Source organism: Boleophthalmus pectinirostris, unplaced genomic scaffold (genome assembly GCF_026225935.1).
Source record: "Boleophthalmus pectinirostris isolate CB_2022bp ecotype Guang Dong unplaced genomic scaffold, ASM2622593v1 HiC_scaffold_23, whole genome shotgun sequence".
NCBI lineage: Eukaryota > Metazoa > Chordata > Actinopteri > Gobiiformes > Gobiidae > Boleophthalmus > Boleophthalmus pectinirostris.
In genome coordinates, this window is record NW_026571207.1 from 24,879,695 (window position 1) to 24,898,412 (window position 18,718).

Below are 18,718 nucleotides of genomic sequence, written 5' to 3' on the forward strand. Positions count from 1 at the left end.
TACTACTACAAGTACACCAAGAAGCACAACAAGTGGTTACTTTCTTTTATTGACACTGTTAAATCTACTGCACATATTGACAAAGTGTCAGATTTTTTCTGGCCTTGAAGTTTTAATTGTTTTTAGATGATGTTGATTTTAAAGCTCCTCTGTTGGCACCACATCACACACACCACCTTTAACCATTTATCTTTGACTCCTCAGCACCTGTACCTGCACTAGGAGCTGAAACATCTCATTACAATGTTTTCTTGGCATGTTTTATGGTTTTCTCGCTGTAGATCTCTTTTGTGGACTCAGGTGCACAACTCATGGTGCTTCAGTTGTCAGTCATCAGTTACAGCACAGGCAGAGGCATGTCCAACTATCATGGCCCCCCACTGGAGTACAAACTGCAATTTCGGAGCACTACCTAAAATTATTTCCGCTCTTGAATGCGTCTTTGTGTGCTCTGAGTGACAGAAAGCAAAGCGCGCTGCAAAAGCCTTTAGCGGCTCAATGATTTCTGCATTCCTCACTGTATGGTTTTCACACAGTCTGCCTGGAGGGGGTTCAGTCAGGCTACAGTCAATGTCATAGCCAGGTGCCGCCTTTAAACCTGTGTAACTGATACAATAATAAGATTAACTGGCGAGTAACAAAACACCTTTATCAAAATATTATAAAACTGTTTTACTTGTACTTGAGTAGGGTTTTGAGAAATTTGTGATTAATTAGAGGAGAGATAATATTATTTGTGCCATATCTTACCCAGAGTGGACCTTGCACATGTTTTTGAAGGTAGAGCGTCAGACACTGGGCCTCTAGTGGCATTTTAGCATAAAACTATCTGAATTTATGTGTACTACTAATATTACTATTACTACTGATATGACATACAACTTAGGGCAAGTTAATGGTGAACTAACATCATTATAACATGGTTAAAAGTTTAGTCAACTTTACTCAGTAGTTGCAATGATCAACTCACTGAATATCTACTTTTTTTGAATTGCTACAGTATTTTTATTCATGACTGTTTACCTTTGCCACTAAAATGTATTGCCTTATGCCATCTCTAATTTCATTTGAAAGTATCTGTTGATAAATAAATGCCATGCTTGAGCTCAAAGCCAGTTTCCTCCACCAGCTCCTTAACTTAAGCTTATAATGCAGATGTGTTCTAGAGGTTCTGGACAAACTGCTGAGGGGGACAAATGAAAAATGACTGCTAGTTTGCCTGCCAAAACCATAGCTTTTGTGTGTCAGCGCCATGGTGAAAACGCTGTGATAAATTAGCCGTCTGCCTAAGAACAGTGTTGATGATGTACAGGGAGCGTGTGATTACACAGCAGACTGGCCCAGGGGCTGCTGCACTGTAAATGATACGCTTGAGCTTCGATCAGAGGGTCAGGGAGGGGGGCACGGGACAGGTGGGCACCACTCACACCTTTTGAACTGTGCTGCTATGGAGACAGGGGTGATGTCATGACCCAGGTATGTCGAGCAGGGGAGGCACATTTTTATGAGAAATTTAATCTAGAAATTTAATCTAGAGAGGATTAAGAATACAGAACTATTTGAAATTTTAAGAGGCGATGTAATTATAAAAGTGGTGGGAGCAGCCAAAGTTAAGATACAGTTGCACCATAATGAATGAAAATAAACATCCTCAAAATAACATAAACAGTTGAGTTAAGACAAGTTGAACTTCAGACTACAAATATTAATTCCAGCTTTGATCAAGCTTCCCACACATTTTAAACAAAAATACTTTATTACCACTATTATTCATTCTAAACAATCACCTCACACTTCATCTATCTTACAAAATAGTGGTTACATACAAACAATATTGGTTTACTGTTACCAATACAGCCAGATTAGATTCAAACTTGACTGGTTTACTTGATTACCTTCTTTGTTCATTTAATAGATAAATTAATGATGCATCATGTCATTTCTTTCTACTAAGAGGTCCATCAGCTTACGCCTTTGAAGCTGAAATGGTTTTACACTGATTGGATCGATCGGTTTAATGCCATACTGCAAAACATCCAAGGAGAGAAGCAGGCTGCAGACCTTCTAACAGAAAAGTTATATTAAGTCCTTTTAAATAGTGAGTAAAACGAACATGGTGGTTTTCTCTTTATATTCCACATGTCAGTGCACTGGATCTTAGACTTGCTCCTCAAGCCTGTCTGGGGCATTTGCCCCACGTCTAGCACATAATACATATTTCATCAAAGCCAACATGTGAACCATATTTTCTCACCTAATCCACTCAGCACACCTCTGCTCCCATTGATTAAAGTCAACAGCATATGTTGAGAGACAGAAGGGACTAGAAAAAAACAAAACCTGATGGAGCTTCTGTTTTGACGCTGAGGACTGAGCTCAAAGATGGTGTCAGATCTTAAATGAGATCCAGATTGGAGTCACCACGGATCGCACATCTGCACAAATCAAAGAGCTGTTGTCACTGCGTCAACAATGCAATGACTTCTTCTACTCTCTTGTCACAGGCACAGCAGGGAGCCAAACAGTGGAGGATTTTGTGTTTTGTTTTTTGTTTTTCTCTCAAAATGAAGGTGGGGCCCATGTTTTGTTTGGGTGATTGTGTTGAAAAGAGATTTACAATGATCCTGACTCAGCTGTTCATGTCAGACAGCAATGAATGATGCTGAACACATTGGAAGCATCAGGAATCTGTGAAAAGGCGTTTATAAATAATGATTATCTTCCTCTGGGATTGTCCCAGGCAGAAATGTGTCAGCAAAGACTCATGAATACAACAAAGTTGTCATCAGATTCAGAAACTCCAGATATATTTTTGATGAGGAAACAAGATTATAACATAGATCAGAAAATAAATTAATAAGCGCCCTTTAAAACTTTGTATTTGGGATGAGGTGCAGGTGCAGCTGCTTATGATCTCTAATGGCATGGATGATTTCTTGAATCTCAAGGCAACTTGAGGATAGTAAAATGAATACATTTTATTACATTCACAGATCTGTCAGGTATCATTACGCCTAATCACACCATTTCATCGTTAACCTTAAGTGAGAGTTATTCAATGCCAGACTTCTCTTGTCACATCACATTGAGACATATTTTTAATGCTTGTATTGGGAAAGTAATACCATAAGATGTACTTCATGTTTCCAAAATCAATCCTTGCATTTGCAAAATGATTCAAGGTCTGGCACATAAGACTGAAGACCATAAACTTATAAAAGTGTCTCCACATTTCTCTCTTCACCTTTTCATCTTCAGCGTCAGTCCAAGCACAAATGTCTGATCTCATCTTTAAACTGGCAGAATGGACCCATTATTTCCCTGAAAGTGGATATAAGTCCAGACGTATGCTACTTTGGATGTTAACCAATGCACACTGAAAATAATTTAGGACATTCAAGCTGGTGTGTTTGAAAATGCTACTCAGATGAGGAGCCAATTGGTTGAAAAAGCACTTAGACAAGGGTTAGCTCTGTTGAATGTCCTTGAAGGATACCACTTAAAATCTTATATAAAATATGTATTATATAAAAATGGATAAGAGAAAATTAAAGGAGATTTGTGCAATACCAGTGGTTGTCTTTCTTAGAAAATCTCAAGTAGGTCACTGATAATGTATACTTAAATCTTTCTATTTCAGTGAACTTGGATTACTTGCTTTCAGCGTGGTGTTACAGCCTGCTAGGGCTGAGCTTTTATTAAAGAGTTTTGGATCCATTCCTGGTTCCTGTATTGCTGTTTTGTCTTTGGGCAAGGCATTTCACCCTCCTCCAATGTAGTATTGTATAGATATAAAAACATGTGAATGGAAGACTTGTTCTTACAAAGCTATTTCATATTTTATCTTTAAGTACATGTGCATGTTTGTACCATTTCAATACTTATCTAATACATGGTTACACGTTTTCAGTACCTCTAGTTTGTTATGCTGCAGGGAAAGGTAAACAGCAAATTCTTGTATTTACTGTAACTAAACAAATTCAAATTTATGAGCTTAAAGTTAAAGTTGACATAAACTTGTATTTTTCTTTTGCAGGGAGCTTGGGCCAAAGCCGATGACCCTCACTGACCTTTTGTGCCTTTGATTTGTCAACAAAATCTTGACGAGAGCCACCCAAAACAAACTGGACATCTCAACAGGACAACCTTCAAATGCTGGATCTATTTTACGGCTAATCAGGAGAAAAACATTCCACGCCACAGACTTTTAATAATCAACAAAAAAGACTTCAAGATAAGGCAAAGCAAAACAGAGCACACAATTGGTCAACCTTTTCAGGGTAAATTATAATTCCTCGCATGCACAAAGCAGCAGGAAGCCACCATTCACACAGTTCCTCTTCCCATCACTTAAGAGTTATGATCTCCAAGATAAAGAAACAAGTCTATACGCCTTTAAGAAAAATAAAACTCAGATTGGAGGATTACTAGCCGCAACCCCGAGACAGAAATAGAATTGAGAGGAGGAGAATAAATCGAAAATTGTGCAAGTTAAATTGGCAGGTATCCATGGTTGCTCAGCCTGGGAGAGTTTTGGAACACGTCATTGTGGGAGGTCCCATAGAAAACTAAACTTCTCTGAGCAAACTTCAGCTGACTGTAAGGATTACTGGTGAAGACATGCGCAGAAACCTGGGAGTTTGAAAGAAACATATCCAGAATTCAATATTACAGAGCTACAGAGGAAATTTACACAAAGAGACAGCTGTCAGTCGTTTTTGGACTAAATTATGGTTGAATACATATATAGAGTCCTGGATAGTTAAGTACTTTTTGTCTAGGAAAACACTCCCAGTTAACTTGGAGAGACAAAAGAAGATTCGAAATAACTTCATCAAGAGTACAAGACATTTTGTTGGAACTACTTCTCGTAACTTAAGATGGAGCAGGGACACATAACTTTGGAAAGGGGTGTGAGCTGTCCTGGGCGACTGCGAGAGCCTCTTCAGCCCAAGCAGGACGTCCCGGACCCCGACTGCACAGATGCATCATGGGAACAGACATCTGAATTCAACAAAGACCAGATGAGCCGGAAAACAAGTGAGTGTTTGTTTATAGGGAGTTTTCCGTTGCTTAGTTGGGTAATGAGTTGTTCAAGTTTGCTTATAAATGCCCAATGTTGTGTTGCCTTTGAGCTATGTTTTAGTGTAATCTTTTACTGTCTAAATCAAAGGGCCAGTGACGCAACTTGGTACTTAGAGAAATCAGAATAGCTTTTTGAAATAAGTTATAAAATATGTTATGAAGTATTTTGAACAAATAGCAAATGTTAAAAATCTGACAGGGCTGACAAATTTGAGATTTTCTAAAAAGCATTGCAGTTGGATTTTTAAAAATCTTGTTTCTATCTAAAAAGTAGGATTTTGTTCAGAGACCATGAGCATCTACATTTGAGAGAAGACTGAAATATGAACTGACTAATACAAGAATCCCATGCATTTCAGAACATGTTTCTAGAGGTCTAGGTACAGGTACAAGGTTTTTCTATTAAAAAAAAAAAAGCAGCAGTGGACCTTCAGTTATCTTAAATAATTGTAGCAAATGTGTTTTGATAATGGCACCAACTGAAACTGTGATTTAGAATCAATTGTCATACAGTATATTGTGCATCTATGAGCTAAAGTGAAATAGAGTTGTTTCACATGATCTTATTTCTACATTTTAATCATGAAACTGTAACTTGAGGTGTCCAAAAACTACAGAGCCAGTAGTAACACTGGTTGTGGTTACGCCCCTGCTCAAGACAGTGAGAATCATCTAGACCCATCCTCTGCAGCGCTCTGTCACATGAACATCTGTTTCCATGCTGTAAAGGTACAAGCTTCTCTAACAACTATGGAAATGCAATCATGCATCATTGCTAAAGGGCAGCCACAGCCGCTGACAATCACCGGAGAAACTGGTGGGAACAGCTCATTGGAAACTTATTCGCTTGACTTTCACATCTGTCAACTCCCACGTAAGTCCAGGGAAAGGGCCAGGGTCTGTTAAAATAGAAAACATTAGACAAAACATAGGGGACTTACCGAACAGAAGAGGTAATGTTCACAATATACTTCTGTGCAAAAGTTATACGGTGAAAGACCTTGACCAAGGCACTGGCCTCCACATACTGTGCCCAGATCCAAGCACAAATGCTTCTATATAAGTCTGAGGTATAAGTTATTCCTGCAGAACCAAACAACTATTATATCTGACAATAGTAGCCTTTACAGTTATAAAGTTGGATGTCCACTCTGAACCAGTCCATATTATGATTGTGTTCTTTAGCAAGACTACTATTGATATTTTGCAGCTAATGTTGTCAGCATCTCCCTCTCTCTTTTACTCAAGTTAGACTTTATCTGACCTTCATTTTAACATAATCTGACCATTAAGAGCTGATTTGGTTGGAACTACATTGAGATGATTTGTGCGCTTAGTCTTTTATTCTCTGACACATTAAATTGCAGTCACAAGCTATCTAGCATTAGCCAACAGTTTTAGTTAGTCAAGCTCACCATTCTGTTGAAAATCAAACACCAAAACAGGACCATGAATGCTCATATTGATCACAGGCTCCTGAAATTGTGCCGTTTAAATCCATTTGGTATTTTCTTGAGTTTTCAGATCTTAAAACTTTTTTGCTCACCATGGTAACTGCCAGACATTTCGCCAATAGAGATGCATATAGAACACTCACAGCGCGATGCCACTACAAACTATCAATACCAATCACTGGTAGTCTGGAGTAGAATCACACGCTCTATCCATCCACTATTACCCATGAGGCATTGCACATTAATTTGTTTTCCCAAGCACAACACTAAGGACTGTTGAAAGTTGGACAGAGTAACAATATCAGTCATGTTTTGTTGTTGTTTCTTCTACTGGACTTTCTCTGCCTCATGGGACCCACCAAAAGAGGGTCCCAAAACTGGTGTTAATCCCTGTCTTTCCATATGCCTTCACACTACACCCACGGGGGCTGCTGCTGTCACCAGCTTGCCCCAGAGAAAGATAACATCCGATGGGGTAATCTGACCTTTCATACACAAATACAAGAGCTGGACTCCCACTCAAATCCCCCTACTTTTGTATGTGATTTAGGGGCTGATTTTGGCCTCACGGGGGGAGGAGGGGCAAGGGTGAGGTGGAGAGGGCACATGGTAAATATTCAATGCATGACACTAGACTGACTTAAAGCGGAAACTGCGTCTGACTAAGTGGTGATATATTTGAACACTTCTGTGACTTAGTGTTGGGGGACATAAATTAACAATGCTGATCCAACTAAATGTCAGAAGTCATTATTACTTCTTCAGTTGTGTATATTCTACCTGAGGCTTTAAGTAAGTAGCCAAAAACATCAGGGAAAGTGTGGGAAAATCTTACTTTTTCAGTGTTTTCCAAAACTTGCCATTACTTGAAAATGCTATGCAAACTGCCATGGGTTATTTGGCAATGCATTTTAAACACCTTGTAATTGGGCATGTCAGTGTCTAATGGTACGACATCTTGAGCAGAAATCCACTTTTGCATCCACGTCTAATTTTCATGTATTAAATTTATATTATTTTCCCATTTATACCTTCTCACAAGACAAACCTCTATCTTAAAGAAGAGATATTGTGGGGGTTAATTGGAACAATGATGTGTGGAATACAGAAGTATATAGATTGAATCACAGTATATGAATGAATCAGAGTAAATACAACTTCAAGAGGGTGAATGAGACGGTGAAACTATAACATGATTAAAAGCTCTAAAAAGTCAATTTTGCATAATAGGTCTGCCTCTTTCTTGCATGAGAAAGAATCGGATACAAATTCCAGGATCCGAGTTGTGTTCAAGATACACAACAAAAATCAATCTGAAAATCAATCACTGGTTTTGAGGATTGAGATATTCATCTAAACTGGACATTTAAACTTACTGGGCTTTGTTTGCAAACACAGCCAAAACTATGTGGCAATGATTAGCTACATTAAACAAGCTCTGGCATATGTTCCTGTTGAGTGTGGTGCAGGGACAGGAAATTCCTCTCTTGCCCGTGTATGTAGGAACTTTAGCAGAAGAGGGTTCAAAGACGCAAGAGCAGTGCTAAACACAACTCATTCATATAACCAGACAAAGTGCAAGGTCGAAGGTCAGTAGGGGTCATAACCTATTGGCCTATCTCAACTTTAATCTGCACACACGTTGACTACTCGAGTGACTGCAGCTCCTCTTTCCCACATCAAAGCCTGCTACGTGGGTCAGACACTTAGCCATTAGAGGAGATAAGAAACTCAATTCTTATCATTGATTGTACACCTCTTCACAAGTGTCATAACAAAGTGTGGATTGAGTGCAACTGCCTAAAATGTCAATACTGTTCTTCACTGAAAGTCTCCAGGGGTGGGAGCTATAGGAGACAGTCAAGAGTTTTTCAGTAGCAATCAGACCATGCAGCTGTAAGATTCATGTTGGGGCTTCTAGCAGTGGAAATAGTGCTCAATTTCTGTAATTTTATTTGTTTACCCTTTTGGCTACTCACATTTTTCTTATGAGTAATTGGTCAGATGTTGGTATTGGATGGATTTTCTTTCTACCCAACCAAATACATAAATTCAATCCTGTGTGACTTCCAATACAAAGGCCAGGATAAATCATATGAGTAATAGCCTAACTAACAGTTAATGGGCAGGTTACACTTTAAGTATATTGGATGAATTCTAATTACAGCTTATATAATGCCCAGTGTTCTAATTATTCACTCATCACCTCTAAAGTGTAATTAAAGTTTTGTACATCAAACTAATAAAAATAGTAACTTGCAACATTTGGGTTGTATTTTTCAGGTTTAATTTAATACTTTTTCAGATTTGGCAGCAGTGCATACTTGTAATTGAATACATTTATAGCTATGCAACTTTTACTTGAGTACAAAATTTTCAGCACCTTTTCCGTATGAGTTACTATGTCTTAGACCTTAAAGTAAAAGCAGTCACACACATATATATATATATATATATATATATATATATATATATATATATATATATATATATATATATATATATATATATATAATCATATTAAAGGGCCCAAAATATGCAGTTTTTCAATCCATGTTTTAATGGTCCTCATCACAAACATACCTGGAGTTGTGTTTTGTTTCATTCACACATGTTTATCACACACATTTAGGCTGAGTTCTTCTCTCAAACTGAAAACACTCTGTTCCACCTTGTGATGTCATGTGGTAATAAAGGAAGTGCCCCACTGTGTTTTTAAACACCATACACATTCACTAGAATCGTTTGGATGATTTCAGCCTTGTAATTTCATCTCTACTGAACTAAAGGTAAAAGGTAGATGCTAACTTGAAAACTACCACTTCATGACATCACAAGGAACTGAGGATTTTGACCTTTGGGGATGTAGACAGACTAATAATAAAGGGTTACTTAAACATGTGTGAATGAAACGAAGCACCGCTCCAGGTATGTTTTGAGGAGGTAACCACACATAACATGGCTTAAAGTTCACAAGAGTCAGTTTTGTGTAATATAAACCTTTAAAATCAAATACTTTCACCACTAGAGGCTAGAGCACACCTCCCCTTCGGCCTCCTCCCTCTCCCCTCTCTCTCCTGCTCTGTGGAGACTGGACTTCACCGCAGCGTTTGCAAAAGTAACAGAAACTCGAGCCATGAGCCTGCTTTTAGAGAGGGGTGTGAGGAGAGCAGTGAGACTCAGAACTCTGGTGGAAGTACAACAACTGCACTAAAGGAGCACATATTCTGACGTGGCTAAGGTAAGGCGGATTCTATGGTCTGATCCAGGATTAACTAAACAAATGGAGGAGATTGCTGAATTATTGAAAGACGTTTTAAACTTTAGACCTAAACTTTATTAGTTTTTTAAATATTTAAGTATGTGAAATTTCTTCCAGTGGAACTTGTCAACTTTTACTGAGTGTTCTTCAAAGTGGCATAATTAGTTCCTTGTGGGATCTGTACAGTAAAATAAACAATCTCCTGAACTCATAAAACTTTTTAATACTTTTTTATTATACTAGAAAAAACGTAAACAAGTTTGACTTTTTATTCACTTTTAAAGTAAATTTCATAGAGTAATTTCCTGAAGTCGCTTTCCGACAAAATGCTGATCTTAGTCACTGATGGGGTTTGCACCTGTGTGTAACATAATAGTCACTTTGGCTTGAGCTGCAGCTGATGTTTACAGTCAAGACATTTCATTTCATGGCTCAATGCTCTGCTATATTTGCTCAGGTAACGTAGATTATAAAATAGCTGACCACTGTCCAAAGATGGGCTGACCACCCACCAAACTGTCAACATGAATTCACAATATTGTTTGATATGGCAGAAAGCATAACTTCTTTGATAATATGTAAAGCTGACATAAAAATCCATCCAGGGGTTAGTTAGTTAGTTAGTTAGTCAGTTGGTTTCCTATTTGTGTTAGTAAAGATTTTGATAAATTGCTATTTAAATCTGGCCTAAAAGGTATATATAGGTGCAAAAGACTGTTCAAAATACAAAAATTGGCTCAGATTGCTTGAATTATGCTGATGCTAATGTATTTTGACAAAACAGCTTTAGTGATTTTCTTTATTCTAGACAGCCCAATATAGAGCAGCCTCACTGAAAAAGCTTGCCTTTGAACTTGGGTGGGTTTACTGAAGTGTGCCCTACAAAAGATAATTAAATTACACCAAGGGCAGTTTCCAAGTCTGTAAAAATCAATGACAGATGCATTTTATTTCATTTCAGCAGAGCATGAACTAGCTTTATTTTATAGCTGAACCCAAGCAGAAGAGTATAGGCATGATCAAACCGAGTTGTATCACTGTTCAGATGAGAAATTTTATTGTAACTGACATACGATTACATCAAAGTAACGCAATTCTCCTGATTCACCTCATATTCAATCGAAAAAGTGCCGAGAGGATGAAAAATATGCCCGTGGTTTGCAAAAAGTTTCACAGACTAATATGAAATAGATAAATCGTCTGCCAGATGTGTCAAAAGTGGGAGTTAACATCATCCAAGTGCCAATTTTAGGCTTAAAACCTTTCAGAAAGCAGCTGTACAAAGTTCTGCAAAACTTTAATAAACTTTCTGTGGAGAATAATGCTCATTCTATATTAAGTTCTGCAATGGAAAAGCTGTAGTTTCTAGGCAGAGGTTTTGGGTCGCTCAGATTGAAGTGGAGAGGGAAAACCAAAAGCATGTTGGAAGCTGATGCAGGGAGTTTTCTCAGTGCGGGAGGAATGCTGCTCAGGGAGGGACCGTTGCAGATGGCAAGGGAAATAGCTCTGCTCCTGGAATGAGGCTCTTGAGCTCAGAAAACAAACCAAACTGAATCCACACACACACATACACACACACGCATATCCGATCGCATAAATTCACAACAATCTATGAAAAGTGCACATTCAGTGGATGACAGGGTATTACAGCGTTTATTTGAAAACATCGCCCCACCTATAGTTTGGCCAGGGTGGAATTTGGGCATCAAAAGGTGGAGTGAATGTACAAAAATGTGCTTGCTGTAGAAATATTTAAACTGAACCTGCACTTGGGGCTACAGGTCTATTGTGGCTTTATCACGCAATGTGAGCAGAGCAAACTGAAGATTCACAGTTGATAGTTGGGTATTATATTCTATTGACAATGTTATATTATATTGACAAGGGTTATTATTGTTATCATTTGTTTAAAGGGCCCATAATACACTATTTTCTGATCTGTGATATAATGTTGGTAGTTATTAACTTGCTCACTTGAAAACTACCACTACATGACATCACATGGTGAAACAGCAGTGTGAGCTTTAGAGATGTAGACAGACTAATAATGAAGGATTACTCGAACATGTGTGAATGAAACAACACAAAACTCCAGGTATGTTTATGCTGAGGTAACTTACACGACTTAAAGCTCTGATGAGATAATATAGGACCTTTAAATATTTAATCTGTTGTTTTGTTGTTAGCATCTTTGCCATATCTCTAGAGTCTAATCCCTTTTACACTCATAAAAGTTTGCATTTGTTTTTATAGATGACCAAAATAAAACTCTAATACTACTAGTTAAAGTCTCATGCTCATTTTTCTTTCTGCAAAGCTGTTTTCCCCTTATTATTCTCTAAGGGATTAACAATACAGCAAAGGCAAATCAAAAGCATATGGTCTCTGTACAATTATGTGGCTTTCAAAGAGAATACTTCATCCCAGACTTGTTAAAAGGCATCCAAGTCGTCTGTTTGTACATAAAAGTGATGTGGTGACTAATTAGAAGTTTGGGGAGTTGTCTGTGTACAAAACCTCATGTATTGCCTTGTCAAATGTCTCTGTATTGGCCCTAAAGAAAAGTTAGTTCCTTATTTTTTCAGTAACCACATTGTTTTTGTCTGTGTGCTTCCAGATTTGAGCCGCAGCACAAGCTTGTCGGAGAAAGAGCTGAAAGAGGCTCGTGTCAGAAGTCAAATCATCGCTGCTCAACTAACTGTCCCCTCCAACTCCAGCTCGAGAGGTGTCCAACTCTTCAACCGACGAAGGCAAAGAGTGAACGCATTTACTCAGGAGAGTGGGCGCGGGTCAGGGTCACGCGAGGATAATGTGACACCCAAAATCACTTCTAACAAGCCTACATGGGCCGAGAGAAGCAGTGAGGAGAAGAATTTGAACTTGAAGAATAGCTCCAGTATCTTTTTATCAACCGCGATGTCAAATAGTGATATCATGGAGGAGTCAGGTAAGGATTTCCAGAAAGCAGATGCCTCGGAGGAGTGTGTTATCCAAGAGAGACATTTTCTACCTGTCAAGGACCCAGCAGAAGAAGAAGATAAAATCCACTCGGAGCTAGAGGATATAGTTAAGGCCGAAACTCCCCTTGGAAGTAATAATGCTGATCCGGTTGTGATAGGCTGTGTCGAGGGGGAAGCAGAGATGAATGAGGGCACCGCTACTTGGTCAGTTCCCGCTGGTAAACTTCCTAATGGCTGCCACAGTAGCTCAGGGCCCGAGAGCCAGCCAATGTCCACAAGCAAGCAGATCATCAATCGTACCGCCAGGCCGTTTTTCTCGCCCCCAACCGTGCAGTCTCCGGAGGCGGTTAGCCCTGTCATGGACATCCCACCTGCCCCATCCTACTCTACCCCTCCCCTACCTGCATACTCTGGGTCTTTCTCCCCTCCTCCGCCCGCTCCGTCCTACCCAACACCACCATTACCAGCATTCACAAACCAACCTCCTCATCCCTACTACTCCAGCCCTCCGCCAATGTCTCCCACTTCACCTCCACCACATTTTCAACAATACAATCCTTCACCGCATCATTTTGGTCCCCCGACAGCCCCTAAACCGTCAACCTTCATACCACAGTCCACAGCAGAGAGGAAAACGCCAATACAAATCAAGACAGGGATCTTAGAAGAGGGAGCTGCAAGAAGGGCTAACAGAAAAGCGATGTTCACTTTTAAGGAGAAGCCAATTGTAGCGCCAAATCCAGAGTTGCTTTCAATGGTCAGAGGTGTAGATGCAAAAAAGAAGCTGACCAAATCTATACCTGAACCATCGACGGAGGAAGAGCTGATGGCTTTAGGTGCGGAGGCCTCAAATTTTCTTGCAAAGGAAGAGGTTAAAGAAGAGGAAGCCAAAGCGCCTGAGTGGGCATCTAGTTTAAAAACATCAAGGACAAGACCAAGCAGAGTAGAGCAAAGACCAGAGCAGACACTCACTAATGTGGCGGGGAAGGGGGCTGAGCTATTTGCCAAGCGTCAGTCAAGGATGGAGAAATATGTCGTAGAGAATCAAAGACCAGGGCAGAGGCGATCTCCTTCCCCTACAATGTCCTTGCCTCCATCTTGGGTCTACCCATCTAACATGCCAGGAAGGGTCAAAGCCATTGCTAAGAACTCTGAAATGTCTGCTCAGCTTTCCCAAAACCTAATAGTCCAACAAGCTGCCAAGCAAAAGCCAAAGCCAAAGGTGCCAATACCACAGCAAGCACCACAGCCTGCTCCTCCACCTGCCCCTATTGAGAACGGATGCTCCAAAATAGAAATGGACTTGTCAAGACATAGGCCATACCAACTTGACTCCTCTCTCTTTATCCTCAAACCAGTGCAAGCTGACCCTATGAGCACCCTACCCAGAGGAGCACCACAAGCAAAAACCGTCATGCGTTCCCAATCTCTTCCTAGACAGACTGTCATGCCCAGCAATCCACTTTCTCAGTACAGAAGTCAGTGCATGTCTCCCCCAATGGCAATGAGTCCCACTACAGGATTCCCAGATGGTCAGCAGAGAATCAGCTCTCCGGCTTTCTCCCCAGAGCGGGTGACTTCACCCCGTTCGGTCGTCCAGGCACCGAGACCCACTTTCTCTGCTAAGAAAGCAGGTCTAGAAGGACAGGTGTGGAGGCCATCTTTTTACAGATTTTAAAATGCTTCTGACTGTGAATCTTAAGACACTTTCTTGCTAAAGCCAAACTCTTATGAACTCTTTTCTGCACTTTTTCTGAAACTTTTCCTGTGTGCCTCAACTTTCTGAACTTTCTTCTTTGCAATTTATGAGAGGGAGAAGATAAAACAACAGAGCAGTATTCTAGCCGTAGTTCCCAAACAATGGGTGGGGACACTGAAGTTTGAATTTTGTGAAGCTTTAATGTTTATTGTTTTAATAACACAACAACAACAAAGAAATATACTTGGGTCACACTCAATCAGACCTAGTTGATAACCACTGCCAACACCATGTAGAAGGCTATGTTGTATTTTATGAATTGTAGACAGTGATTTGCTTACCAATTGCACAAAAAAAACACAAGCAGTACTACGTGCCTTGAAGTATTCATGTGTGTTGCCTCATGTTGGTACACTCTACATGCAAAATTAAGTATGTTTTTAAATTATGTATGTTTTTAAATTATGATGAGAGACAACTTCACACTTTTTCCACTTTGTCTTTGCAATTCTGCGGGCATCAGGAAGAGGCTGCTCCACTAAGCACTTTAACAGATGGTCTGGCATCTGCTTTATGATCTGAGGGTTTGGAGTTTAACACTGCACACTGGTATCGAAGCTACAGCAAGAGACACTGAGCTCCTCCTTTATAACTCACTTCTTCTGTTTTCTACTGAAATCTATCACTTCAATAGCAAAATCAATCTGCACAAGCTAATATGCCTTATTAATGAAACAATCTGAACTGAAAGACAGTTGTTTGGTATAACATCTCTCACTGTTATGGTTTCATTTTCTCTGCTCGCCTTGCTAAAATCTTTCACTTTCTGATTAAAAATTCATTCTAACTCTCTTACTGGCCTCCTTTCTTTATTCACTGACTCCTTTTAGTGACTACCCTTATTGTTCTCTACTCCATATTTTTGTCTATCTGGGTTGACTTGCTTTCATGCATACACACATGTGGTAACCAGATAATTTTATGAACACAGCATGTGACATTTAAAGGTAATAAAACATACTCCGGATAGCCATGGCACAGCTTAATTTGCCCTTATTAATAATTACTGCACTGCTCATGAGACCAGGGCTCAGTCTGACTTGCAGTAAAGGGATATTTACCACATGAGCTGATATTGCTGAAGTCTGTTGTTTTATTAGTCTGTTGTTAATTAGCATGTGTATAAGGTGGACAGCAGCCAGCGCTTCTGCCATGTAACATTATAGGCCTGTAAAGGTTAATCACCTCAGGACAGATAGATAACAGTAACAAGAGACAGACATGAGGCCTTAGTGTGCTTCACTGGGGTTTATAAAGAAACTCACACTATGCCCAAGCTCCCTCTTTGATTACGTATGTAGTTTTACTGACTATAAATCTACTAGGCAGTAACTCTAAGCTCTTTTAAGTTGAAAAAAATAGACCCCTTATTGTTTGTTGTTCTTTATTTTGTGAGTTTAATTTAATAAAACCACAGCAGCTACTCTTTGTGACCACTCCAAACTACAGGGAGGCAGACAAAACAGCTGAATAAAAGCTTTAATAATGAAAAAAGAAAACTACTTCTAACCTTTAACTCAACATGCAGCCAAAAGCAACCCCGTAATAAATTGAGTTTATGACATAAATCATTCTTTATCAATGTTTATAAGAGGTATTTATATGTCTCATTCCCTTCTTTTGTCTATTTTGCCTAAAACCAAATTATTATTTTATGTTCTTGCAGCCACTCAAAGAGTCTTCTCTGAATATCCCTTCAAAAGAGTCTCCAACAGTCACCACAGGTCCCAGCCTGACGCGGCGCTTCAGCAGCCCTGCAGACCCCTCCTCGGTTGTCTGGGGTCCAGCCCGGTCCTCTGTCATCTCGCCTGTGTCCACTCCCCGAGGCAGCAGGTGTCAGTCCCCTCTGGAGACTCACAGACCAGCACAAACTCCTACAGGCCCCTCTCCCTGGGGGTCCAGATGTCAGTCCCCATCAAATACACAGGGTCCCACCGGTCCCCCCTTCAGACCCTCTCAAACACCCACATCTCCCTCTCCTCCCCCGTGGGGTTCAAAGTGCCAGTCTCCCATGATGACCCAAACACAAACATCCACGGGCCGGTCAGCTTTCACATCACGACCTTCACAAACAGCCACATCACCGGTGTCACCTCCATGGGCAACCAGGTGCAAGTCCCCAGTGGGCAGTCACAACCCTTCTGCCACTCTATCAGTTTCCAAACCAGCCCACAGCTCTCCTGTGTCTCCTCCTTGGGGCTCGAGGAGTCAGTCCCCTTTGATAAACCACACAGTGTCCACATCCAGGCCGTTTAACACTACAGCCCCCTCTCCCGTTTCTCCCTGGGGCTCCCGCTGCCAGTCTCCAGCCCACTCTCAGAGCAGCCTGTCTTTCTCCAGACCTCTGCACAGATCTGCTGCCTCCTCCCCGGTCCCCATGCCTAAGGACAGCCGCTGCATGTCCCCCACTGTCAGCAATATGGACTCAAAAGCCAACCACCGCCTCTTGGCCAAGAACATTATCAATGCAGCCAAGAGGAAGAACAGTGTTTCTCCTGGAGCACTCAGTGGGCACAGTCTGCCCATCTCACCTGTGGGCACCTCCCATCATGACTCTCACAAACCTCCCATCAGTCCTTTCCACAGCCGCTCCCTGGGAGCACAGTCACCCACCTTCACCAGCCCCCCTCCCACCCCCACACAGGTGTGCTCCCCCGTGCGCCTGTATAACACACGCTCACTCACAGACTCGGATGCCTCAGTGGAGTCTGAGGACTCTGGGCTGCGCTCGCCTGGTCTCTACTACAACTCCCTGCCCCGTGGCTGGGGGGGCAGTCTGAGGGTGAAGAGATCTACTGTGTCCACTGACCTGTGAGACTTCTGTATAAACTGTACTCTGCTTTCATCCAAACGCTGATGACAAGAACAAGCTGATGATGTAATGATGCTGTGGCTTGTATGCTTAAACCAAAGACATTTTAATTGTCAAACTTTCATACCAATGCTGCTTTAACAAACCCCACCGTGCTTGTACATTTTGTCAAATGTTGGTAACTTACATGACTAATGACATATTAATTGGACGAAAGCTAAAAGTAATCTATATTGGATGACAGTGATGCTAAGGAAACTGTATATACTCATGGGACTGTTATCAACAATATTCTTTAAAATATCAAGATCAACACATTCCATTTAGCAAAGCATTGGTATAATGATCTATGCAATACTCATCAAATACAGTGTGTGCTTTATGTTTTGTCATTTACTCAGTGAATGTAAGTTTGATGGACTGATGACAGAGGACATGGAGAGGGAAGTGACCTACCAATTAGTAATAGCACATTGCTAATGCATTTTACAGGAACAAGTAATACTTGTAAAAAGGCATATTGATTGTAATGTTGATATTGGACAATGAAGTTGTGCTGTATGTGTTTGCTGTACTGATAAGTTTGTCATTTGGAAAAGTATGTACTAGATTTAAAAGTATGTTCATGTTTAGAGGAACAGAAGGTACTAACTGTAATAGTGTGAGAGATTCAAGGCTGCAATGAATGTTGAAAGATGTGAATATTATGTTGTTTTGCAGAAAGACTCAAAAGAGTGAAATGTGCTGTATTCAAAATACAGACTTCACTGTCCTGTCTTTTACAGTTTGCACATTTGTTTGTGCCATAACGTGGCTTTAAAAAAAAGCAATAAAAGTCTTTGTGTATATGTTTGTATGTGGTTTGAACAGTATAGATTTCTGTCATAGGACAAGTGTAGACACACATGTTTCTTTGTGCTGAGTGACAGGCACACCTGCTGCTGTGCTGCTCCTTCAGGATCAACCTATCGCTCTCATGGATTGGTTACATCCCGGTTTCCTTTGCACAAAGTGCTGAGGAAGTGCTCTGCCTGTGTCTCATGTGCACTCAAAACATAACACATTTCTGTATACTTTGTCAATAAAAACAGATATTATACTTACTTCACTTTTTTGGTTCTGTTGTACTGTGCGTATATTTTTTCTCACACATGCCATGTTGGAAAAGAAATCTAAGAGCCTAAAGTTATTTCTGCACAGTTAACTAAAAATAGTCTGAAAGAACACCTTATTTCACTCCAGTATGATAAAACACATTCTTGAAACACTATATTATTTCAGTTACAAAGTTCTGGTTTTCAGTTTGCCATGATAATGCAGACATGGTCATATACTTTCATAGTGTTATGTCATAAATATTTTAGAGTAGTTCAAAAGCACATTTTC

The 18,718-nt window shown here is 40.2% G+C and overlaps 1 protein-coding gene across 1 annotated transcript; it reads left to right on the forward strand.

Annotated features, from left to right (window-relative positions):
- Nucleotides 1–4,880: 4,880 nt before the first annotated feature.
- LOC110162321 (mucin-2) lies at nucleotides 4,881–18,393 on the forward strand. The gene is made up of 3 exons (XM_020927196.2): nucleotides 4,881–5,040; nucleotides 12,419–14,409; nucleotides 16,187–18,393. Exons 1-3 carry the CDS (start codon nucleotides 4,881–4,883, stop codon nucleotides 17,333–17,335), a joined length of 3,300 nt encoding a protein of 1,099 aa, XP_020782855.1. The 3' UTR covers nucleotides 17,336–18,393.
- Nucleotides 18,394–18,718: the final 325 nt, after the last annotated feature.